At 40.0% G+C, this 25,469-nt stretch overlaps 1 protein-coding gene across 1 annotated transcript; it reads left to right on the top strand.

Moving 5' to 3' along the window:
* The first annotated feature begins 1,870 nt into the window (after positions 1–1,870).
* st8sia3 (ST8 alpha-N-acetyl-neuraminide alpha-2,8-sialyltransferase 3) lies at positions 1,871–17,615 on the top strand. Its single transcript, XM_076164050.1, has 5 exons — positions 1,871–1,880; positions 9,560–9,728; positions 13,339–13,461; positions 14,023–14,580; positions 16,285–17,615. Exons 1-5 carry the CDS (start codon positions 1,871–1,873, stop codon positions 16,565–16,567), a joined length of 1,143 nt encoding a protein of 380 aa, XP_076020165.1. The 3' UTR covers positions 16,568–17,615.
* The last annotated feature ends 7,854 nt before the right edge of the window (positions 17,616–25,469 follow it).

The following is a 25,469-nucleotide window of genomic DNA, read 5'->3' as shown; positions in this document are numbered from 1 at the left end:
ATGAGAACCCCAAACTCAGTATCTTTTGAAAACTATCAGAAACTTTGAATATTGTAAAAAAGTTCAATATTGTAGCCTCAAGGTGTCTCACTCTAATCAGCTCATTAACTCAAATCACCTGCTGAGGTTTCCTGAGCCTTTAATTGTCTCTCAGTCTGGTTCAGTTGGCCACACAATCATGGGGAAGACGACCAGATTCTAATTTATTGAGCTGCACCTGTATGGAGTTCATCCTATGCGTTTCATTAAAGTTTACACATTGGATTTTCATAGTTCACATTTAAAGGAAGACATTTTACCTGATGAGGGCACTGCAGGAGAAGATATGACATCATTCATAACACTAGGATTTGTCCTCTAGGCACCAGGAAACACACAGAAATGAATGAAACTGTGATGAAAATGTGTTGCTCAGTTTTGGATTGTAGATGGAGATACTTGTATAGAGCTTTTATCCAGAGTGCTTTACAATGACCTCACATTCACACATTCATACACTGATGGTGGAGGCATTCAATGCAAAGATCCAATCTGCACATCAGGAGCAGTTTGGGTTCAGTGTCTTGCTCAACAACACTTTGACAGATTCTGTAGGAGGAATCGAAGCAGGAACGTTCCCTAGACGACCGCGCAGTCATTGAGCCACGCTTCCCCCCAGGGTTTTCTACCTTGTCAAGAATTCAAAGACTTGTACAAAAATATTCCTGGTGGTGGCACTAGAGGGAAGAAAATCATGAGGAATAATCATCAGAGGACCAAGAATATGTTTGAATTCCGATGTTGAGCAAACTGCAGGCAGGTTAAAAATCCATTATCACATTGTAAATATGCTAGAGATGACATCATTCAAAGTAAGTTCATCTGATATAAATCAATGTAAAATCATAAATGCATTCATGCCCTTTACAATAAATAGTTGAAAAGAGCAAATACTGGAAAATCACTTCAAAACAAAAGTATAGGCTTGATTTTTATTTAACAAAAGAATGACAAATTAAATATATTATAAGAATAGAACAATAAATAAAAAAAACAGCAGCATTCCCAGTGCTCCATTTTGTCAATTCATTTATTAAATAATCCCGTTATTCAGCACGGATTGAAAAAAAGCTAATTAAACTGCTTCATTGCCACAGAAATGAGACAAATTACGTGTTTTCTCTTTCTGTTTAAGATCTGAACAGAATCCAACTGTCACCATCCCAAACCCACTCCACCTGTGCTCTATCCACACAGCATTATTTATTAATGATAAGAGGTCTGCATAAAGCATTAGAGTTTGTGATAAAGCATTAGTGATGTATTTCATTCATCAGCTGGGGGTCGTTAAAGAGAGGGAGTGAGAGAGGTAGAGAGAGAGAGAGAGAGAAGGATAGAGGGGGAGAGGGACAGAGACAAAGAGAGAGACAGTGACAGAGACAGGACAAATGATTACATATACATAAAATAACAAATTAATTAAAACAAACAGAAAATAAAATCTCACTTTCTTCCGAGTCTAATAAGTCACATGCTTATTTATTTCTAATTTGAGTCCTTTTACCCAATCATTGATTTAAACACTATCTATAACATTTAACACAGTGGAAACATTGATTAAGAACCCGCCGACAAACTGAAGCTATTCCTTTAAATAAAATGTCACACTCTGAATGAAGATTGATTCAAATGAAACATTTCAGTTCAGTCTTCAGTCTTCTTCACATTTTTTTTCAGTTTTACAATCAAGATAACCGATAACATTGTTCCGTTATCATACGACCACAAAATGATATCACAGCTTTGGGCTCCTGTGTGTGTGGCCCTGTGAGTGTTTTAGTCCTTCGTTATCAACCCTGGCACAGACAGTAGCAGTGTAAATACATCAGCTATGAGACATTGTTCTTGGTGCGTAACTAGTTAGACAGTTATCAGTCAGATTGTCAATGGTTAAACTGGTAAGAAATGGGGAATGATGACTCTCTCTCCGTCTCTCTCTCTTAGGCACTCACACACACACACACACTAGAATCCCACTGGATATGTTTCAGCGGAATCAGTCAGTGGAGATATGAGTCAGGGTTAATGGTTAGACGGTGATGTCTGAGGTATGTGTGAGCTAATATCCAAAGATAATGATCACAATTTCTATCAACCCTCTGTTCAGAAGACGCGTAATAAATACTTAACATGTTGTAAAGTAACTCATTATTTTATCTTATGGTATTTGTCTAAGAAAAATGGGAAAAAAGAGGAAAAGCACTGCTCCATAAAGGGAGCATCGCCATGGTAAATGGAGTACTGTAATGAATAATGTGCATATAGACTGATAATGTTAGGCACCATAGTACTAGTGCTGTGTCATGATACTGTGGTTTACTGTACGGTGGTGAGGGAAGCTACAGTACGGTCAACAATCCAACACACAATACCAACAAATGGCCAGCCCACAATGTTTCAAAACCATTTATTGAATTTCTATCCAGTGACAACATTTATGCACAATCCGTAATCATTATCATCTTAAAATGGTAAACAATACTTAGTAACAACATTTCAGAATAGTTCAATAAACTTAAAATAAATAAAAATAAATACATTTAAACTAAAGGTTTAAATCAAACTATTAACTATTGAAAATGTAATATAGTGCAAAAAAGTATTCAGTATACAATTCAGGATATTCCTTCTAAATGGAGGATTTCACTGTGCCGGCTGTTTTGAATGTACAGTGAAGGAGGAACATTTCTGGGGACAGCTGCTGCCTGATGGTGTGTGTGGACTGTGGCTGTTACTACACGTTGTTTGACAGGAGAACAGTCAGAGGAAAGCTTCACAGTATACTGTACATGTGGGACCTGACCAGCCCGCACGTTTAAATGTTACATGTTACATACTAGCAATGGCTAGCCGGATGCAGTGAAGGTGATGCTCTGTTGTGTTTGATCTGGTAGCAATCAGATCCGTACCATCAACAACTGGAGGCATGTTACGACAGTGGCAGAACAATCATTTCACATTAAGTTTTAGTTTCTACTCCATTGTAGGTACTCTACCTCCCTCTGTTTGTCTTTTCATTTCCATTTTCTCTTTGTAATTTAATTGTAATTCTATTTTTCTTACATGTTAAGGTTTCCCCCCTTGTTTTAAAGAGCTTATAGAGCTTTGTGCTGGGAATTGTTAGTAGTAGTAGTTGTTGTTGAGACATCATATGTGATATTAGGCTATACAAATAATCTTGAGTTGATTTGACAAAATATGTAAAACCACACGTTGCTTGTCATGATGGGAAAAAAGACATGAGGGGAAGGTTGAAACTAGGTTCCCAATATGGTTGCCATATGTTATGTTAAAGTAACCAGACCAGTAGTTTTGTGTAACCTGGGGCTGCAATGTGGGTTCAACATCTATCACATTTGTCCTCTACCTCTGGGTACATTTCAGTTATCGATTTGTGTATAACCTTAAACATGGAGCTTTGTGAACCATCAGTTTAACAGGATAGACCCTCTTCAGCCTGCTACCTTACACAACGTGGTATAGAATGTTCTTAACAATAGTAATCCCTATTGTTGCAGCACATACTTGTTTCATCTAATCACCTTCATCCAAAAATAATCAATTAATGGAAGCAGGAAGAGGAAGCAGGAAGTTGTGGTACTTCATACTTGCATCCAAATCCACATTCAAAACTTTTAGGAGATCACAGCTTAAAGATTTTGTGTTTGGGCGCACATCCTGAAGTTTTTTTTGTGTCACTTCAGATAACCCAGCTGTTTGGTTAGTTACACAGCACTCCTTGTATTTCTACACTTTTCAGCCTTTATACAAACTCAATATGTATATATTCTGCTGATTCGCCTCTTTTACAGTTTCTATCAGTCCAAGTGAAGGAGGTACAGTTTTTCAGTTATGAATGAGTGACACCTCACTCTCCTCTCATCCCCTCCTCATCTCAGTCTTATTCTTGTTTGCTCATTTTGCTCTTTTTTTCCCAAGCATAATTCCCTCCCTCCTCCCCATGGTCTTTTCTTATTTCTTACTCTCCTTTAGTTTCTTCCCCTTATCTCTCCCTTCCCCCCCAGCTTGCTTCTGTCCTCTCAAATTTTCTTTTTCTCACCTTTCATCTGTCTTCCTCGTGTGTCCTCTTTTGCCTTTAACCCCATCACTTATCACTTCTCCACACGTCACTGGTGAGCTGGGTTGCTTAGCAACCCAGCTCCCCCCTCCCCGTCCCCGTCCCCGTCCCCCCCCCCCCCCCCCCCCCCTCCCCCCGCACACACGCACGCATGCACACACACACACACACACACACACACACAGGTATTGTGGGCATGTGAGATGAGAAATAGGAAAACAATGTGTAGTAGGTGGAGAGATAGAATGTGGAAAAGAGAGAGAGAGAGAAGGAAGGAAGGAACAATAACAAAAGGAAGGCAATGACAAGAAGTGGAAGAGAGAATTAGGATTAAATGAAGTAAGAAACAAAGCAAGGATGGAGGCAGTGATTGAGGTTAAAGCACGATGAAATAAATGGACTGAGGCACAATAAGAGAAGGAAGGTATAATAGAAAGGATGGGCAAAATGCATGGTAAAGTTAAAGAAAACTCAAAACTAGGGGATGTAGGAATGAGAGGATGATAGGGAGAGAGGAATGACAGAAGGGGGAGGATGATGGAGGTGTGTGAGCTGTGGCACAGAGACGCCTCCCATCTCCTCCTATCTTATTCTCCCATTTATCTGCTCCCTGCCTGAAACAGACTGACCTTTGAGCCTCTGGTCATGTCCAGCCTGGAGCCCTGCAGAGCCAGGGTTTGTTGTTGACCAGAGGCAGCATTTAGTGTGAACATAATGCTACAGGATGCTGTCCAGCCTAGACACTGTAGTGAGCCCAGAGTCTGTTCGAAGCAGATCCCGTCCAATGGAGGTGTGTTGGGAGATCACAGCTCCACACACACACACACACACACACACACACACACACACACACACACACACACACACACACACAGGGCTCAGTCTATTGTGGTTGTCCCTTGTCTAAACTATGAGTGATGTACAGTCTGGTTGTCTGGTCATCTGCCTGTCTGCCATCGATACACTGGACATAACAAAGCATGCAGTCTACTCCATTTACACACACACACACAGACACACACACACACTCACACACACACACACACACACACACACACACACACACACACACACTCACTCATGTGCACACAGACCTCATCTTCAGAGAGGGGCAGGTTCAATCTCAAGGTTTGGGAGATGATGAATTATGAAATGTAGAAACTGGATTCTTCAATGTGACCTTGGATGCAGCAGCACGCCGCTGCGGCCATATTTACACAGACAACTTGTTCTTTAACCCACTGTGCTTCATTATGACTGACAATAAAAATACAGGGAACTCATGTGGACAAAGAAAAACATTCAAACATGAGCATTCATTTGGCCAAAGCATTAACATTTCATATATAGGCAATAAATTCTCTCTCTCTCTCTCTCTCTCTCTCTCTCGCTCTCTCGCTGTCTCTCTCAAACACACATACAGTTTATCTTTATGTCTGTGATTTGTTGCTGTGATTCCTGGTTAACAGCCAATAAGAATGGATGCGCTCATTGACACCTCCACCAGTTTAGTCAGCACCTCGGGCAGCTCCTTACATGTATGGGGCAGGATCTCCTTCTTTTGTGTGTGAGTGTGTGTGCTTGTGTGTGTATAGTATTCAGACCCAGCTGTGAGCGCTGTAATTTCACGCTCGCCTGGCTGAGGCTGAGCTGCTGACTGTCCCTCCACTTTGTACTAATGATTATTGATTAATAATTGGCTCTTTGATGAGAACCGAGCCCAGTTCAACTCCAAACCTGCATCTGGTTGGTTTCATATCACAGAGTACACATGAAAATCTGATCAATCTAATTTTTGAGTTCATAGATTTTCATTGAGGTGCTCAGTGGAGTGCTACTGGTGAATGAGAACAGAGGAGAGCCTCCCTTTCATCCGTTCACACTCACATTCATTTTGAAAGCAACAACAAATACCCACTCCTTTTCAAGAATTTCTTTTTATCATAATGTCGTATATCATTCTGCCATTCTACCATAAACAGAAGTATTCAAGGATAAGTTTATTCTTAACAAAAGGATTTCTTTACCAAAGTCCTATTACAACATTGTTGGTATCCAATGCAAATGTAGCTGTCTGTACCGTTGTGCTTGGAATGGTTACCATGGAGCACAAATATCACTGTTGTAGAGTTTAGGTTAAAAACTCACTCATGGTGTTGTATAAGTATTGATATTGTACTCATGTTAATAAGTACTGATGTCACCTGTGTCACTGTATATGGGTTGATTGATAAGATTCCAGCCTAACCAACAAAGAAGTGATCGAGGGTTTTTCATTTGAACTAAGCTACAAGTTCCAGAGTTCCCCAAGGCTCTGTGAGTTATGAAAGATAGACAACAACTAGAAAGACTACACAGGAACACAATTGCCATTACCTAACAATCCATATCAAAACGCCTCCAATCCCCAAAGAAACACAAAAGAACACCATAGCAACAATCTTGAACACTACATAGCCCTGTTTTCTATCGAACTACAACGCATCACTCAGTCCAGCAGCGTCTGTAACAACAATACATGAACTCTTTTATCTGTTGGAAGTTGATACACCAAATATCTGACTCCTAGATCTGTGTCCATCTCTATGTCTCATCTTTCCCCTCTTCCTTCCCACTATCGTTTTACTCACCTGTTCCACTTGTTTCTCCTACTCCCTTGGTCCCTTGCTACCCCATTATCATTATTACTTATGCAGTGGCCCCATTATCAGTACGATAACCAAACAGTACACTTTTTTTTTAAATATATTCTTATTGAAGAAACCATTTGACGAGCTCTCACACATTTACTCTCAAACTCTCGCAAATGTGCTCCATAAACTTCACATATGTTGTTATACTGACTTTTACATTCACTATAATTGTCTTTTAATTGTGTGTGTGAGCTTGATGGTGCGTGTATGTGAGCTTGATAGTATGTGTTGGCTTGATGTGTGCATGTGTGAGCAAGTATGAATAATGTCTGATAATTCTATTCAATGTTATTTACAGTATATAGTTCCGAATCACAACAAACATTGTCTCAAGGCACTTTTCACACACAGTAGATCTAGATTGTACTAAACTCCCCTTTAACAGGAAGAAACCTGCCTTGACCGGTTGAGTTAGGAGAGAAAAAGGGAGAGAGAGAGAGAGAGAGAGAGAGAGGGAGAGGGAGATGGATATGAAAGCAGGACACATTATAAATAAATAATAATATAAATAATAATTTAATGTTGGCTGCTCTTTTAAATAGCGTTTTATTGGCACCAGACCTCATGTGGGGTGCATTGATGGATTGAATGAAGTTGCTATAACTTCCTGACAATATGGATTTGTCCTCTCCCATACCTTTGATACAAGATACACAGAGATTTAATGCATTTCATTTGAAGGCTACATCTCCTAACATAATGCTCAAATTAAATAATACTTTTACTTCGTTGGTTCCAACTCTTCAGAAACTGGAGACAGGAAGTAAGCAAGTAGCTTACACTTGGGATTTCATTAGCAGTAAATGTACATCCTGCACTTAGATCAGTGCCACAGAATAAAGAATATGTTAATTAAATGTTACATTATGTGAAAAGTGGTATTTAAAAACTGCAGCAGCTTGATCAATGCGTCCTGTTTAACCCTTTGCGCTAACAGTCACACAACCTCGCCTGTATTTTAGGTTTGTTATTTATGCTTATAACTCTTACAGATCACAGATTACAAAGACATTATAGAAACACAGCATGCCTCCCTTGTGGGACATGGGGCATGCATGTCCCACATCAATATTCATTTCAAATACTAATTATCGCAGCCACACAGCATCACTGCATCCTAGACGAGCAGATTAGTGCCACAAACACGCACAAGTTTCAATCCTTGCCTTGGATTTCTTTAATAGAACAAATAAATAATCCACTTTTTCCCCAAACTATGACAACACACAAACAACAAACCATAAAACAGCCATAAAAGTGCTTGTAATCTGCTTTAATGAAGCCATGGGGCATGAAGCAATGGGGTGTCGGCCACTGGGGAGAGTGGCCGCCATGACACTGACAGTGGTCAGTTGCTGCTCTCTCACCTACTCTGATTTGATCGACGCCATTTTCATCAAATCATAGAGCTTCTCAGCTTTAGATTGACATGATGCTTGCGCCATTTGGCCAATCCTTGACGGAGACATGAGGCCAGGAGCATGACTGACCAATGGGAGATTTAAAGGGGCGGGTGGTCAGTGGGCCACTGAAGCCTGTCTAAATTAGGTTAGGTTATGTTGTAAAAAGGAACTTACAATATAGGGTTTAGAGATTTTTTGCGGTAAATATATGATGTATAAAACTCATTTTGGCCTTCCTGAATATTAGACATCAACAAAGTCACAGAATACACTTTAGTAAAACCTTCAGTCAAATATGTTCCACTGGGCCTAGATGGCTCAAAATCTGTTCAGATTCAGACAGGAGCATCGGGAACACACACGCATAAAACTTCCATGTTTGTCTGTTGAAAAACGTTTGGATTTTTACCTGTATTTTAAATTATAATGATATTATGAGTTATAAGCCTAAATGACAATCCTTATATACAGGCTTCAAGGTTAAAGCCCTGTCTGTGTGTCAAAATGACCTCACACACACACACACCACTATGTTGTAGCTCATTCACATAGGAACGAGCTTTCACAGACACAGGTATAGGCTTGCACACACACTGCAACGACCTCTCAATAAATTTGCATATGTGCAATTTCACTGGTGTATTTGTGGGAGGTTTCTCGTGTGTATGTGTGTGAGGTGTGTAAAGGTATGTGTGTGTGATTTCAATAGCGCGTATGTGAATGTAACTGAATTTTGTCCTAGATGGCGCCTCATAGTGTCCTCCTGCTGCTGCGATCTCAGCAACGAGATCTCCTCATCGGAACGTGGAGCTCCCCTGCTGCTATTTATCTGATTACCGCGATACTGGAGCTACGAGGCGACACTACGCTCTAATTAATTAGGCTACCGGAAAGAAGAAGGGAGAGCAGGAGTGAAAAGAAGCCGGGAATGAAGACGAAGAGGCAGGACCAATCCATCCTGCAGTGCGTCGTCTGGTTCTAGTTTGACCCTAGTGTACACCTCTGAGACCCCCCGCCTCACATCCTTCCTTCCGCTGCTCTCCTCTCTTATTACGTTGTTCTCTTCCGAGGACGCGTCGCGATAGCAGCTGCAGCATCCGGACGCCTCGCTCGTTTCTCTTCACACTCCAGCGTCCTATGGCATCTGTCAAATGCGCCAGGCGCGTTAGTGAAGCAGCTAATCGCCCTTTTGCCGCGTATGCGTTGTCACTGGCGCATTTGTCATTGGGCTCCTGAACCCCGCTGCAGATGGCTCCTCGCTCTCTCCTCTGTCATCTCCTCCGGCTCCTGCCCGCTCACTGATTCTGTGTTCCGGGTTGGGGGCCGCCGCTGCTGCCGGCAAAGAGGCAGGATGGTGCGGATCGTCAGCGCACTGGGGCTCGTCATGTTCAGTGTGGCGCTGCTCATCCTGTCGCTCATCAGCTACGTGTCCATCAAGAAGGATTTCCTCATCAGCACCCCCAGATACGGACCCAATGGAGGACCGAGGATGTACATGTTTCACGCCGGCTTTCGGTGAGTCCAGGCCCGGCTTTGCTGCTGTCGGTGACGCAAGCGAAACATATCCAGTACATACAAATACTGCAATGAAATAGCTACTTTGTTGTATATCCTGTTTTAATTGTATTCGTGTTTATTCCTGGAGTAGTTATAGGCCTGAAACCTGGCAGGCCAGAAACCAGCTGACACGTGAACGTAACTGATGCGTTTGAGGGTTATTTTCAAACGTGAGCTTTGTTCTATTTGGTTTGAATAATCTCTTGAACCCCTTTTAATCCAAGTACATTTCCCCTAGAGCCCTAATCTTATAAAATATAGACATTTCTCCTGCTGTGTCTGCAGACTTTATTGATATAAACAACTTTACAGCATCAGAAAACATCATGAACGATAGAAAACGAGAAAATATTAGAAGCAATATCAAAATCATATAATTGATCATATTAATACTGTTATATTATCATTCAGAGTCAATCATCAAGAGTTTATTAAGTAGGGACATTCAAATCAAAGGCACATCAAGTTAGCCTATAGATATGAAGTTATGTCCCTCTGCTTTTAGTTCTGCTTTAGTCCAATAGCCTCTCTTATATGTTAGTTTGAGCCAATAGTTTTGTTGCAGTATTCTCTGTATCTTTGGTTTAGTTTGGTCCAAAATCATGTATCTATTGTCCAGTTTGTTCCAATAACTTCTAGCGTTTTACCAATACTCTTGGCACCTTTTAGCTCAGTTTGGGCCGTTACTTGCTCTCCCTTTGGCTCAGTCTTGTCTATAAATTTTCACATTTGAGCTCTGCTTTGGCCCAACCCTTTACCACAGTTTGATCCAATATTCTCTCATCCTTTAGTTTGGCTTTGGTCCAGTATTTTCTCATTTTTAACTCAGTTATGTCGCATATTTTCTCTCTTCTTTCACTCCAGTTTCACCCCAAGCCAGAATTTGATAAATTTGTCTCTCGGTCCTTTGCTGGCAGTTATTCAATTCTACTTCTGGTTTAATTGTGCGTGTGTGTGTGTGTGTTGGTTGTATTAGTAGTAACTATCTGTCCTTAGGAAACAGAACATCTGCCACGTAATCCCACAGCTGGGAACTAGAGCAGCTCATCCTGGTTCTCTCTCTCTCTCTCTCTTTCTCTCTCTCTCTCTCTCTCTCTCTCTCTCTCTCTCTCTCTCTCTCTCTCACACACACATTTCTCTTCATCGTTAGCTTTTTCCATGGACACACAAATGTCACAAGAGAAAAGCTATGTACAAACTAAATGTTATTTGTATTCTTGAGTGAGTTCAGGCACATTTTGCCTCGTGAAAGTCATTTGACCTTGTGACCTTGATTGTTGTTTTGTACAAGTATTCTGTAATAATAGCTTCTAGAGTCAAATAAAGTTTTTATAGTTGTTTTTCTCCAATTTTATAGAACGAACTAACCTCTAACTTTTCTAGAAACCACTAGAAAGTGAAGATGCTAGTCAAGCGTCCAGATTTGAATTCAGACAGCAATAAAAGACAAAGTTCATTGTCGGAAGGTTGTCAATACAGTATGAATGAACAAATATCCACAGCAAAACAATGAGATGATTCTGCAGGTAGGTATTTCTGTGTGTGATTCCTAATACCTCTGCTGTCAGTGACGTTAAGTTTAAAGTGCAGTTATGTGAGAAAGAATGAAGGTTGATGTTTTTGTTTCATATTCCTCCCGCAGTGAGAGGCCGCCTCGCAAACCCGACCTGAGGTGACTAATGACTAAAAACACAAGGATGCACTTGTCTTCTGTTTAATCCTTTGTTTTTAGATTTCTATGACTCCCATCTTGTATCTCTCTTTGGACTGCTTCAGAGGAAAAAGTCGATTGCTTTTTTTCCTCTCGCTGTTGATCGCATGGTAAAGGGCAGTGTGTGCTCTGACCCTGCAATCACTCTGATACTAAACCATGACCATGACCCTGTGAGTGGGTCAACCGATCCAAGCCCCCTTTAAAATCTAATCAACTCTGGAAAACATTAAAATACATCAACTTGGTTACATTTGAAATAATTTCCGCATCTGGGTTTACGTCACAATATCCCCAGGAATTTCACGATTTTTGGGGTATTTCTGCATTCAAAATGACTGATTTCGGTCCAGCAGTTTCCTGAATTTTGTGGCAAATTTTGCTATTTTCTCCCACATAAATCACAACTCATACACTTACCTTGTGCACCCCTGTTGCCTGAGCACTCCCGGAGAACAATACTCACTCTTTACACCCAGCTACTCTCCACTGCTACTCTCCCAGTATGTATCATGGAAACAAATGAAAGTAAATGTTAGTTTTTTACTTTAGTTTAGTTTGCCTTTGACATATTTCACATTCATTGTTTGTACAAATTTATAGCTATGTAGTTTTGTTACCAACTTCTACATGAGGTGAAATGAAAGTAAACATCATAATTTCTTCCCTTCATCATGAAAGCACCAGTCTGCTCAGTGATGAACGTATTTCTCTGCTTCCTCATACACAATGTTGATAGTCTTTGCAAATTATTCGGTAAATATGTGGTAAACTGGGAAATGATGCAGCGTTGCAAAAAATTGCGTCATTTTGTTACATTCGCATTAAACCCTGCAATTGCGGAATCACGAAAAACTGGACTGGGCTGATTTCATGCTGATCCTGAATGTCACTGCAGAGCATGCTGCTGAGCCTGCTGTTTGAATCCACCGTGGATGCTGCAACATTAATGCTGTGCATTCTAACACCATTTTTTCATTTAATTTTTCATTGAATTTGGCTTTCAAAAACAACAATTATGTTCTAGGTATAGCAAATTTGGTCGAAATCTTTGTCAACCACAAGCAGTTGTCCTAAATAGAGAAATTCAATGAAAAATGAAATGAGGAAATGACTCCAGACTGCAGGGGATAGGAGGTCTGACTGCTATCAAAGCCTCTAAGACAGTATCACTACATTCTTTTATGCTTCAGCAGCACACACATCACTCTGCAAATGATGTTTCACAGCTGAACCTTTCTGATTCAGTAAACTCCTCCTTCCTTCTCCTCCATTCAGGTGGTCAAACAGCCAAACGGTTCAAATACTGAATGATAAATGTATATCTGCCTGCGACCTTGATATTTCATCCCTTTTTTTCAGAAGAAAAGACAAAAGTGCATGTTAGCATGTTACTTAGACCTGTTCAGCACCTGTTCTCACATAAGTCTGTCTGTTAGGTGTCTGAAGAGGACTTTGGCAGTGGCAGCTTGTCCTGCATTCTGCTTCATGTGTTATGTTCTTACATAACGCTGTCCAGACAACAGCAGAAAACCTTTTCTGAGTGCATGTGTGAAAGGAGGGTGTTTCAAGTGTACACTAATCATTTAAAGTAAACCAATTGAAAGAATATGATTAGTGCATAGATATAAACGAATGATGTGAAAACACAGGAACAACAATATTATGAACTAGAAAAACAAGTACACTGCAAAAGACGAAAGCAAAGTGACAGAAAGACTCTTCTCTCTCCTTCCCCTCACATCTTCTTTACTCTTCCTACTCCTCATCTTTGTCTTTCTCCTGTCGTGCTTGTCCTTTCATTTACACTTCTCTTCTTGATCCTCCTCTTTCATTCACCCTCCTCCTCCTGTGTAGTTCCCAGCTGGCCATGAAGTATCTGGATCCATCCTTTACTCCTCTAAGCAGCTCTATCAGTCAGGACCTACAGAACTCCTCCTCCAAATGGAGATACAACAAGACCGCTTTTGTTCAACAGAGGTAAGTACACACACACACACACACACACACATTAAACTGTATTTGGATTTATCCTCAGTTTTTAAAGAATACTGATACTGCCTTAAAGTTTGCCAAAATAAGGTATCTTAGTAGACAGATGCTTGTATCTACACCCACACTCTAGGGCTCTAATGTACTGACATCATACGTATTGTATTGCCTGCGGTTGTTCCAACTACTACTTGTACGTGTCCCCCAAAATTCATGCAACTCATCTGTGAGGTGCAATACCCACATGAGCCATGGAAACAGTAGCTCGTACCTTTGAGCAGTACAAAGAAGACAACAATGACAGTCAATGCATGTTTTCAGATACTTTGACCTGTAAGATGCTACTCTACTCTATATTGTCCAGAAAGAACATCTTACAATATAATGCATAAGCTTTGTTACTGTTCTCACTGCCCTTCTTACCAATAGGTGCCTTGGGTTCCTATCATCAGATCCTCTGGCGTGCATTTTTCAAACTAACAATGCTTTGTCATTCATTTGAACCAGCTTCTATAATAAACAAAAATCCTCTTTGTCTCCTTCTTGTAGACAGGAGATCTCTGAGTACATCGATATACCTCACAACTTTACACTGACGCGCAGATCTGTCCGCATCGGTCAGCTGATGCACTATGACTATTCCAGTCACAAATATGTCTTCTCCATTGGCGAGAACTTTCGCTCACTCCTACCAGAGACCTCGCCCATCCTCAACAAGCACTACAATATTTGTGCAGTGGTAGGCAACAGTGGCCTCCTCACGGGCTCACGCTGCGGTACTCAGATAGAGAAGTTCGATTTCGTCTTCCGCTGCAACTTTGCGCCAACTGAAATCTTCAAGAAGGATGTCGGGCGTCGGACCAACATGACGACCTTTAACCCCAGCATCCTGGAGAAATATTACAACAACTTACTGACCGTCCAGGACAGAAATAACTTCTTCCTTAGCTTAAAGAAGCTGGACAGTGCCATCCTCTGGATCCCAGCATTTTTCTTTCACACATCAGCCACAGTTACAAGGACGCTGGTGGACTTCTTTGTGGAACACAGAGGGCAGCTGAAGGTCCAGCTGGCGTGGCCTGGAAACATCATGCAGTACATCAACAAGTAAGATACTGCTGTAGTACTCCAAATGAACACACTGTCTATACATTTAAGAAAAACTTCTTTACACATTGCATTTCCTTGCTTCTGGCTCATTCCAGCACACAGTGACCACATTATTAACCAGGATCTCACAGGCCATGTTTTCAAATGCGCTGTCCCTGGTGCTGAAAACTATACAGTATCGAATCCTGTGCTATATCATATTTCCAAAATGGGAAACCAAAACCAAAACTGGAAACTAAACAGGGATTTTAGGCGCAAGAAGCGTCTAAAATACCGGCAGATACTCGATGCAGACATCTGCGCACCTATTGGACTCTCTCACTCTGATAAAGCAATACCTTATATATATTCAGCCTATTTGTTGCTCTAAAAGAGATCTGCCATCTCAGTAGATCTGTGTTGTACCCCAATTATCGGAGCACAGTGATACAAACTCTTTTAATGGGTCCCTTTGTACACTAACCTAGCATCAACAAGGCATATAAAAACTGCCAAAGGTAAGCAGATTAGACTTCTTACAATGATAGTAACTTGACAGCTTTTTGCCCAGTGCCTTGAGTGTTAAAAGTAGAGCAAGTGTTGATTTTCCAGCTTGCGACCAGCTTGTGATTAAGAAGAAGTCTGGAATGTTACCCTGAGCCCCGACTAATGTAGTGTACATACTTAGAAATAGAGTGTTCCTTCTACTTGCCTTCTACTGCCTACTTCCTGTTGAGTCCATCACAATAGTCCAAGCTGGCAGCCTGTGGTCTGTATTGCATTGAGTAGCGGTCTGTATTGCAAGGAGGAGATTTAGACTCTAAAGCCGGATTATAACAAAAAAGCTAGTACCTTGGTGAAAGGCATTGCACGGAGCTGTATGTGTGTGTGTGTATGTGTGTATGTGTAGGGATGAAGCTTAGTGTTGGACCAGTAGAATAGGCTGCTGGTACAGTAGACTAATCTTCACATTTGATCCCATTAAATCTACCTGCTTTAGGAGAATTAGCACCTTTAAGCAGCTCAGGCAGTGCTGAGCACCTCAACAACCAGCAGAGACTCTTTTGTCAAGTCCATTGTGGGACAGCCGGATCAAAGGGTCGGCTTCAGGTGGGGTTATTTCTAAGGCAGGTTGGAGGAAATGGAGGATGTACCTATGACAAATGTGTGAACACAACTAACTACATGTAATGTGTGATTCTTTGAATATTTTTTTTAAATGTGTTTATGGTGGTTGTATGGTTTTCCCTGGAAATCTCCACAGTGTTAGTTGATGGTTGTTGAGACATTTGGAGAGGTTAAGTTTTTACTGGTATTGAGAATCCTCAGGGTGGTTCTTAGGGTTTTATTAATTGGTGGTTATGATGAGTTTATGGCTCTAGTCTTTTTCAGTAGATTGAAATATTCTGCCAACTAAAACATATTGGCAAATTCAATAAAAATGCAATCATTTAGAACCAAAAGTAAGATCCCAATTCCCCTCAATGAGACACACATTTTAATATATAGTAGGTCTATAAAATATCAAGACTGTGAGTGTATTAGCGATAGTACTCATGTATTTTCCCACAGCAGGTACACAAATAGTTCCGGATCAGTTTGTAGATGCCTGGTAAAAATGCAGACATACCAAATGGGACTTAAAATAAAAACCTCCTTTGTAAGTACATTGTTGATTTGATTGTTTACATTCATATAACTCTTTCTACCTCTGTCCTACAGCTACTGGAAAACCAAGCAGCTTTCTCCGAAGCGGCTGAGCACGGGCATCCTGATGTATACGTTGGCGTCCTCCATGTGTGAGCAGATACACCTGTATGGTTTCTGGCCCTTCGGCTGGGACCCCAACACAGGCAAGGAGCTGCCCTATCATTATTATGACAAGAAGGGCACCAAGTTTACCACCAAATGGCAGGAGTCCCACCAGCTCCCTGCCGAGTTCAAACTGCTCTATAAGATGCACACAGAGGGGCTGCTGAAGCTCACCCTCTCACACTGTGCCTAAAGGGGTTCTTTATTTGCTTTTATTCAAGACAACATTTGAGAAATAAAACCCAAAGCAGAGAGACAAGAGAAAGATGTGCAATCTATTTTTCAACCTCAGTCTCCAAGAAAAAAGCTACAATCTAGTCCTTTGGGTGAACCGTGTACATAAACCGAAGCCCCTCAAGAAACTGGGACATCTCACTTTCTGCTACGCAAAAAAACACACTTGAATGAGCACTGTGCATTCAGCCACAGCTGGACATTGGGGCAATGCTGCTCTTCTGCTTCATATCAGCAGTTAGCATTGGCCAATGATACATATCACGGCAACACTACTGCTACAGCTAGAAGTCAACAATCTCAACAAAAACTTACAGTGATGCTGTTGCTTGCAGTCTGCTGGAGGATGGAACAGTTTAGCATCCCTTCATCTTACTGCCCTTTATAATGCCGTATCAAGAGGGAAGAGTTGATAAATGATCGCAGCAAATTCTGCTCTGATTACAAAATCGTAGTAATATGTTTTGAAATGGACATTCATTGAAAATTGTTTTCCCAGGTAAATATGAAAAAGTTACAGGTGCCATGGCAACATGCCACTGTTTTCCACAATAACTGCTAACTTCTAATACACATACTTGCTGTTGTGCTAGCTAGCAATGTTATGGACGAGGCAGTGACTGAACCATAGTTAGCTAACAGAGTTGCTAAGTTCAGCAAAGATGTTGTCATTTCAAAAAACACTTCAACAAAAACTCACTTTACTTTGTAATATGTGTGATTTGTTTTGTTTTTTTTTGTAAAGAAATGACTGCTACACTAGACAAACTAAGATTTAGAACAAAGCTAAACACACAATTAACGCTGCGATTTAAGAAGGTTGATTAAGAAGTTCTGAGCTCAACTCCTTGTGAATATTTAAGTTAAATGTAATTCCTTAAGGGTGTTTTGCAGTTCAGTTTCCAGTGCCATAAGTTATACAAGATGGGCGCTGATGGTGTGCTCAATGGCTGATATCCATGATTGTGGCTTTGGACTCATTCAGCACTCACTCTTCCCTCCTGATTTGATCATTTAGTCTCCTCATTCGCATCACCTAGTATGTTTTGGCACTGGCATATGTGGGTCGAGATGCAAATAAATTGTTCACTCACAACGTATCAATCGACCCTCTTAGCCAAGAAATCAATGCACCCAAAAAGTCACTGAGAGGCAGTTAAAGACACACAAATTGATTCCGTTGTGATCTGTTTTTAAAGCTACAAAACTATATTAGCCATGTATTCTACCATGGGAATCATAGAGGCTTGCATGCAGTTAGAAATGACACACACACACAGAAATTGTTTAATTGGACACATGAGAATGAAATGAAAGAAACGTCTCTTTGGCGTAGTGTTGTGGATCTTCAATGCTTCCTCAATGCTTGAGTCAAACTGGTGGGGATGGGGTGGAAGGGGGTGAAACTTATCGTCAGTCAATACACTGAAAGCAGCAGAGACAGATATTTAGTTAATAATCTTTAAACAGATAAGTGGCATAGGAGGCAGTAATGAATGAAACATGTCAGGAGAAAAGGACAACTGATTAGAGGACTGACAAGTATCAACATGACCCATGAGTCTCCCCGGTAGAACTAATGTCAGACCCTTACATTGATATAAAAGGTTCCAAAGGACAAGCTATAGTTCAAAATGGCTGACACCAATGGAAGCGGACAGAACCATGTCAGTTGACCAATCGGTTTGGTCTCACACAGTCCCCAATATCCAGCATGGGATCGTGGGAAGCAGGAGCTGAGTGTTTATTAACAGGGCTACCACACTCACACATTGTTTTTGTTTAGTTGCCAGTTCAAATCACCTGCGTGCTGGCACTGTGGAAGCCTTGTGTTCTCGGGTGTCCTGTCTCACTGGGAAGACAGTTTCACCATTTAACACATCTTCCCACAGGGGGACCACTAGAGCATGGGGAGGAAACAAAATGTGTCCCAGTGTTTAATGGAGCCAGCGAGCAACAGAGTGTGGATTCAGCCAACTGACTTCACTACATTTACTATCTGTTTTTTTTATCTTTGACCTCTGTCTTTACACATTTTCATCCTCTACCACAGTCTAGCACAGTTTGTGCTTTTAGGCATGGACACAAAATATTGGGTGGTGCACCGAGTCTGCACGGACATCAAGTGATGTAACAATCTTACGAACTTTGCATCATGTGGACCCTCGAGGCTATGGGGACACAGAAACTAAAGATTGGCCTGAAAGCTTCCATCACTGTTATGGGCTCGGACTGTTTATTACACAAAGACTGAATGCTACGGCTACAACAACTCGCACAACTTTTGACAACAAAGACTCCAAGGGGGGTGAAGATGAATGTCCATCAGATGCCAGCATCAGCATACAACAAAAGCGCACAGAACCACAAAAATATGGAATATGCCTGAAAACACTCAGTGAGGGAGTACAGGGTGCTAATGTTAGCTAGCTAGTTGTGTACTAGCTGGCAATATGTTACCACAAGGAAATATGTGAATGTAAAAACCATCCTTACAAACATTTGGTGTTCAGTAGTGGCTGTAGTTTTTATTGATGTTAAGGCATTCGCTCTTTGATTCAGTTTGGTTTCAAACAGGAATTCAATCCAAGCAAAATATACAAACTATTGCTCTACTCATTGCTCAAAAATGTCTGGGGACAGGACCAAGAAAATCAAAACTAGTTAGGATATTCTTATGCTGGGATGACTAAATAACATTAACAGCAGTGTTGTCATACATTCCTCATCATAGTCATTATTTGGTCCATAACAAATTAAGGCTAAGGCGTCGAAATGCTGGATTTTAACAATGCGCAAAATCCAAACCTCAGTTGGTTTCAATAGCGAACTGAGGCCTCCTTTGATGTGTCTCCAATGTCAAATGTTTCTAACATTGTCTTCCTGGTTGTGCTGTGGTGGTCTAAACGCTCATCCATCCATCTTGGACTTTGTGAGAATGGAGCACCACCATCCAAGCTCCAAAAATCCCAAACCTATAGTTTAGTCAGCTCAGAGCTAAGGCTATGGCTAAACCAAGCTATAGATGTGACATTTGTGACTTTATATATGTGACACATTTTTACATCTATCTCATATGAAGTCCACCACAGCGCCACCACCTTGAAGACAAGCATTGAGTAATTTAACAGTTAGTGCTTCCCTGCTGCACTTATCAAGGCTATTTAGGACTAGTCTGGAAGTAACAGAGAATGTGCCACACTACTTATATACATATTTATTATAATATATCAATTATTGAAACCAGTAGAGTTGTACTTTAGTAAGACATGATTGTTTAACATAAAGTGATTCAATGACTGTTGCAGGGATCAAACCTGCAATGGATGAATGAATCATTACAGTAGCTTAACTCAAATTGAATACCTTTATTGACAGAGATGAGAGTTTATGGTGAGTTTAAATTGCACTTCATCTTGAAGGAAGTAGCCCCTAAAAACTGCAATGAAGTAACAAACTCCTCATATTCCTTCATGATAATCAGTATTGGATTAAAACAAAAAATAGTATAGATTTCACAGTGAAAAATACTTCCTTCTGTTCTTTTTTGTCTCTTTGACTTATTTCAGCAACAATAGGACAATAAAAAACAGAGCAGCTACATTACTTTAGTATAAAGCGCAACCTGATATAAATACAGTCAAATGGGTAAATATACTAAATAAAAGGGAGGAAATTTGACGTCCACACAATCTTAAGGTCACATTGGAAATGAATCTGCTTGTAAAAAGCTGAGAATCATGTAGAAGCTGTTCACAAGTTACTACTAATAAACTAATAAAGCTCAGTTCAACCACCTCAAACTTCCATTTGTTCTCATTTTATTTAGAGGCTTCCAGTCTCTATCCATCCAACAACGCCTGAGGTTAGACAGGTGGTATTATTCTTGTATATTCATATTTGCCTCCATTTGTCAACAAGACAAACACAATTTTTAAAAATCTTCTGCTGAATGTCACATGTGTTTTCATTTCTTATCAGTTTCCAAAATGAGAAATCATAATTTTAAAAGGTGTTTTGACAAAATGATTGTTGGCATGAAGGTACAGTGAAAGTTATTAAGTATTCAAATGTAGGTGGATGTAGTATATTATATTTTTGTTTTATATGAGATGTCATGAAGCATCAGGTAACATTTCCTCCAGGATGTATTTTATTGGATTTTGGAATGAAACGTAAATGAGCCACGCTTCCCAAGTGTAGTTATATAGTAATATATGCTGAGTGATATATGCTGAAATCATATTTATATATCTTACACATGATGCTGCAGATTAACACGTATCTTTAAGCATCAAATATTTTAAAGAAAATATCTACTCTGTATTTATTTTATCATTTAGTCATTAAAGCGAATGAATGATCAAACTGAGTAAAGCAAATCCTGTCATGTTTGTATACATACACACACGGTTGCACATTAAGTTGGAATAAACAATTATTCCAACCTTATGGGCAACGACAGAGATGTGACAGTCGTTGACACATGACGAGACAGCTCTGATCGCACTCAAAACAACTGGCATTACACCTGAAAACACTGATTACTTAATGATAATAAAAACTCTGAAAACAGGTGACGTCTGATCACACCAGAAAAGCATGACTATGACACACCACCACCTGCAACACATCCAGCTCAACCACACATATACAAGCACACACACGCACAACACCTTGGAAAACATTTTTGTTCTTGTCATAACAATGACAATAAATAAATAAATGAATAAAGACATCCGAAAAATGTTTAGTAGATAGGTAACCTGACTTACTGTAGTGTTAGAATTTCATTCAGTGTGTGCACAGTCTCTAATTCAAGCAACAACAGTACGCAGTAAGATAAGAAAATCAGTAGAAGGACTCTGATCTGGCAACGTGTAAGCACACGCACAAACACACACACACACACGCGCACAAACACACACGCAGACACACGGGTTGTTTGATGGGTTACATCAGGCAGTAGTACCCTACCAGATCAATAGGACCCGCTGAGGTTTGGGGAGCATGGTGAAACGTCCAACCTCAGAGGTCAAAGGTCAGGGAGGGAGATTGACAGTCTGAACAGGAAGCAGAATTGGTTGAAATGAAGAGTTCAGGTCAAATCCTGCTGATTATTGAGTTTGGTCCTCATTTACTTTCCAAAAACTCCCTGGAGTCTGTGCATCAGTTTATCCTGACTTTTTTCTTGATTACCACGATTGTAAGTGTATTATTGTTTTTTAAAAAACTGTATGTTAAATACTTTGTATATTAAGTGGCCTTATGATCATTAGGCTTCTTGTCGAAAATCCTCCCCCAGCTTGTGATGTAGAACCATGCAGGCAGACGCTCGGGTCGATGACACACAGCGCAGTTAGTTTAGCGTCATACAGTAGCTATTCATTAACTAGGGGGGGTTGGTTTGGGGGTCTGATTATTTCACCTCTACTGGCTTCTTTTTCTTTTCTTCAGACTATTTGTTTTAGACAAACACAATCACAACAAAGCTTCAAGGGGTTGTTGATGAGTTCAAAGTTAAACCATTTATATTTCTGATCAAGACGAGGAGGAGAAAAAGTAGAGGATGATAGAGAAGAAGGGAAGATTCATATTTCAGATCAGGGTTTAAAGGTATAAATTGAGAATGTATTAAATTTGAAGTAGTTTCACTAAAAACTAAAGAAGAGCATGAGAAGCAAATAAGAAACAGAAACGGCCTGAAATTAAGACTGACGGTTTAAATTTTTTTTAAATGGATGAAGATAATTCAGAATCAAATTTGTGTAATACACATGTAAATATATTTCAAACTAAATACTTAACAAAACATTAACAAGGAGTTAAATATAAACGCTCAGAAATGAAAAATCGCCACAAATGCTGAGTCAGTAATTACATCCTAGGAGAATTAAACATCAGCTTTTAATCATTTGTATTATTACAAGCCATTTAACCCTTCAAATTCAGCCGTTTGTTTTTTGGTGAACATGAAGCAGCAGGAGTGAAGGGTCAGAGGTCATGTCACTGCTGACCCAACAAGCTCCACCTGACCTCCCTCATCTGCATAAACTCTGACCCACATTCTACATTGTTTTTTTTTTATTGTTGTTTGTACTCTATCTAACATGTGTTAGACTTTTTAAAGTTTCCCAGCTACACCATTTGCTATGAATAAGCATAAAAACAAACCAAAGAATTACAATTTATGTACACTGTTGCCCATAAAGTTGGAATAAATAATGATTCCAACTTTATGGTCACCAGTGCATTAAAATAGAACAATTATCAATCAAAGGGTTAATATCATAAATCAAGACAAAGACATTTTTCTAAAGATTTCTCATTCATGGGAACACAATAAACTTTTCGGGAAGACTTCATTTACACACGCATCTCTACAGAGCTACTGAATTAAGAATTAAGATTAAAAAGCAGGTCAATTAAAAGTATTAATACAATGTTTTGGGATTTTAACAAAACACAACATTGGAGTTTGATTTAAATGCTTATGTAGATAAAAAACATTTATTCCATTTCAGTGACATATTCAATGATTTATGTGGAAAGACATAAATCTGCAAATCATTGTGTTTATTCTATTCCATAATTATTGTTTGTGTTGCGATTATTGTTATCATTATACTGTATTATTATAGATTATTTCAAGTGCACCAATAATCACATTATCAAAAGGAAATATTGATTATTTGTTTGAGGAACAGTAAATGAGTAGCACACTTACATAGACAAAAGCAGACACACACACACACACACACACACACACACTCATTGTCAGAAGGAAAACATAATCTTGGTTTTTAATAACAGCGACTACAAAAATAATGTCACATTTACTATCTAAGTATAACTTATAGGCTACATTTCATTTGAATAATATGAAATTATGAATTAAAATAAATCGATATGTGAAATAAGTCAAATATTAAAATACTTAAAATAAACTTCCAAAAAAAATGTCATTTTTTTTTTAAATTGCATTAAATGAAATGAAGTTTGAATTTCTGATTAAAATCACATGACATAGTTGCCACCAGTGGTGAAAGAAATTACAAAAATAGATTTAATAATGGCAAAATAACACCAAGTACACCAATTGGGTCCTGATCAAGAGAGAGGATCTCAACTCTGCATGGTCAATATGAATGAAAAGGTCAATGAAAAGAGAGAGTGAGAGATGGAGAGAAAGAGCCAGAGATAGATGCAACGTTTATAACCAGTGATGAATAGAATGAAAGGAGAGTTAAGTGATTTTTAGCAGGAGCAGGAGGAAGGAGGAAAAGGAGGAGGAGGAGCAGGAGCAGGAGGAGGAAGAGAAATTTGACATGTGCAATAGATGCTTACTCTCTGAGATAATTGTATTAATGATAATAGTACTGCTACCAATACAAACAATAATTAGAGTGAGAACAAAAAGATGAAGAAGAAGAGATTTAATAAGAGAAGTAATTTGCTTTTGTATGTGTGGTGTGTGTGTGTGTGTGTGTGTGTGTGTGTGTGTGTGTGTGTGTGTGTGTGTGTGTGTGTGTGTGTGTGTGTGTGTGTGTGCGTGCGCGCGTGTGTGTGTGTGTGTGTGTATGTGTGTGTGTGTGTGAATGAAATAAAAACAATAACTGTTATAACTGAAGGTAATGAAGAAAATATAATACAATAATCTGTCCCCTTTCATTATTATCATCTTCGTCACGGTATCTGTTGTTATGGGGGGCAGGCAGGACAGGACTGAACACAGTTTGGTCAACAACAAATGGCTGCACTCTGGAGGTGGATACACACACACACACGCAAAATGGCGATGAAATAGAGACAGGGCGAGTTATTTTTGGTACCGGGGCAACAAAGAAAGAGTGATGAAAGAGGGTCAGAAAGACGAGAGATAGGAAAGACAGAGAGAGAGAGGAAGAAAGAGAGGGAGACTCACAGGACAGATGCTGGTTGTCACTCACTCTATAGATTAGCATGTGGTCTGTCCAACACAAAGCTACAGATCAATAATAATACTACTACACAGCAGATGGTAGAGAGAGAGAGAGAGAGAGAGAGAGAGAGAGAGAGAGAGAGAGAGAGAGGGAGAGCGCTAGACAGACAGACAGGAGGGTAGACACACACAGAGAGACTGCACGATGGACCCAATCAGAAGGATTTAAGGGCCAATGGAACCTTTTGGTATCTGCATTGAAGGATCCTCTTGCTTCATTAAAGTCACACTCACAGAATGACCCGGAAACTTGTGGGTCTTTGAACCCTCTCCAGAGACTCTCACGTGTCCTCATGCACAGTCCACCTCCTCAAGGACCACTTGGAACTTCTTGAGGACACCTAGAACCTCCTCCAAGACCCCTTGTGTGTGTGCGTCTGGGTGTTAAATCCGTTTTTGTCTTGTCTTACTCTCACTGTTTACTTTTTATTTTTTTTATATATCAAGTAAAAACCTCAAACCCTGGATGGTTCAGCTTCGTAAAAATGACGTGCTGCTTTAATGTATTTAAAATGAACTTGTGTGAATCCATGTGTCAGATAAGGATACAGGAATAAGGAGAAAATAAGAGAGATGAGGCGTTAGGAGGGAGGAAGAAGGAGGAGAAGAAGGTAAACAAATGAGAGGGGGAGAGGAGGGTGGAGCGGTGGAGGGGGGAGCAGGAGGATCAGAATGGGGACTTTGGCAGATGTTTCTTTGTTTAAAGATTGTTGTGTAATTAAGGACAGAGGAACAGAAGCCTGAAGAGCCATTTTCTTCTTTTGGTCAGGCAGAGTGTCTGGTGAGGGATGGACCTGTCCATCTGACTATCTTTTAGCTGCATTGCTGGGGAATGAGGAGGATCAGTGGCAACGCTTAGAGAGGGAAGAACATCATCATA

This window comes from Genypterus blacodes, unplaced genomic scaffold (genome assembly GCF_046128005.1).
Source record: "Genypterus blacodes isolate CSIRO-AG114 ecotype Tasmania unplaced genomic scaffold, CSIRO-AGI_Gbla_v1 ptg000133l_1, whole genome shotgun sequence".
Classification (NCBI taxonomy): domain Eukaryota; kingdom Metazoa; phylum Chordata; class Actinopteri; order Ophidiiformes; family Ophidiidae; genus Genypterus; species Genypterus blacodes.
The sequence above is the reverse complement of the archived record's forward strand: the minus strand, read 5'-3'. Positions and strand labels throughout refer to the sequence as shown.

What these genes read in the sequence shown, in the direction of transcription:
- st8sia3 (XM_076164050.1), top strand. An exon ending in ACCGCTTTTGTTCAACAGAG is followed by an intron (nt 13,462 to 14,022) that starts GTAAGTACACAC and finishes TCCTTCTTGTAG; the next exon opens with ACAGGAGATCTCTGAGTACA. An exon ending in ATCATGCAGTACATCAACAA is followed by an intron (nt 14,581 to 16,284) that starts GTAAGATACTGC and finishes TCTGTCCTACAG; the next exon opens with CTACTGGAAAACCAAGCAGC.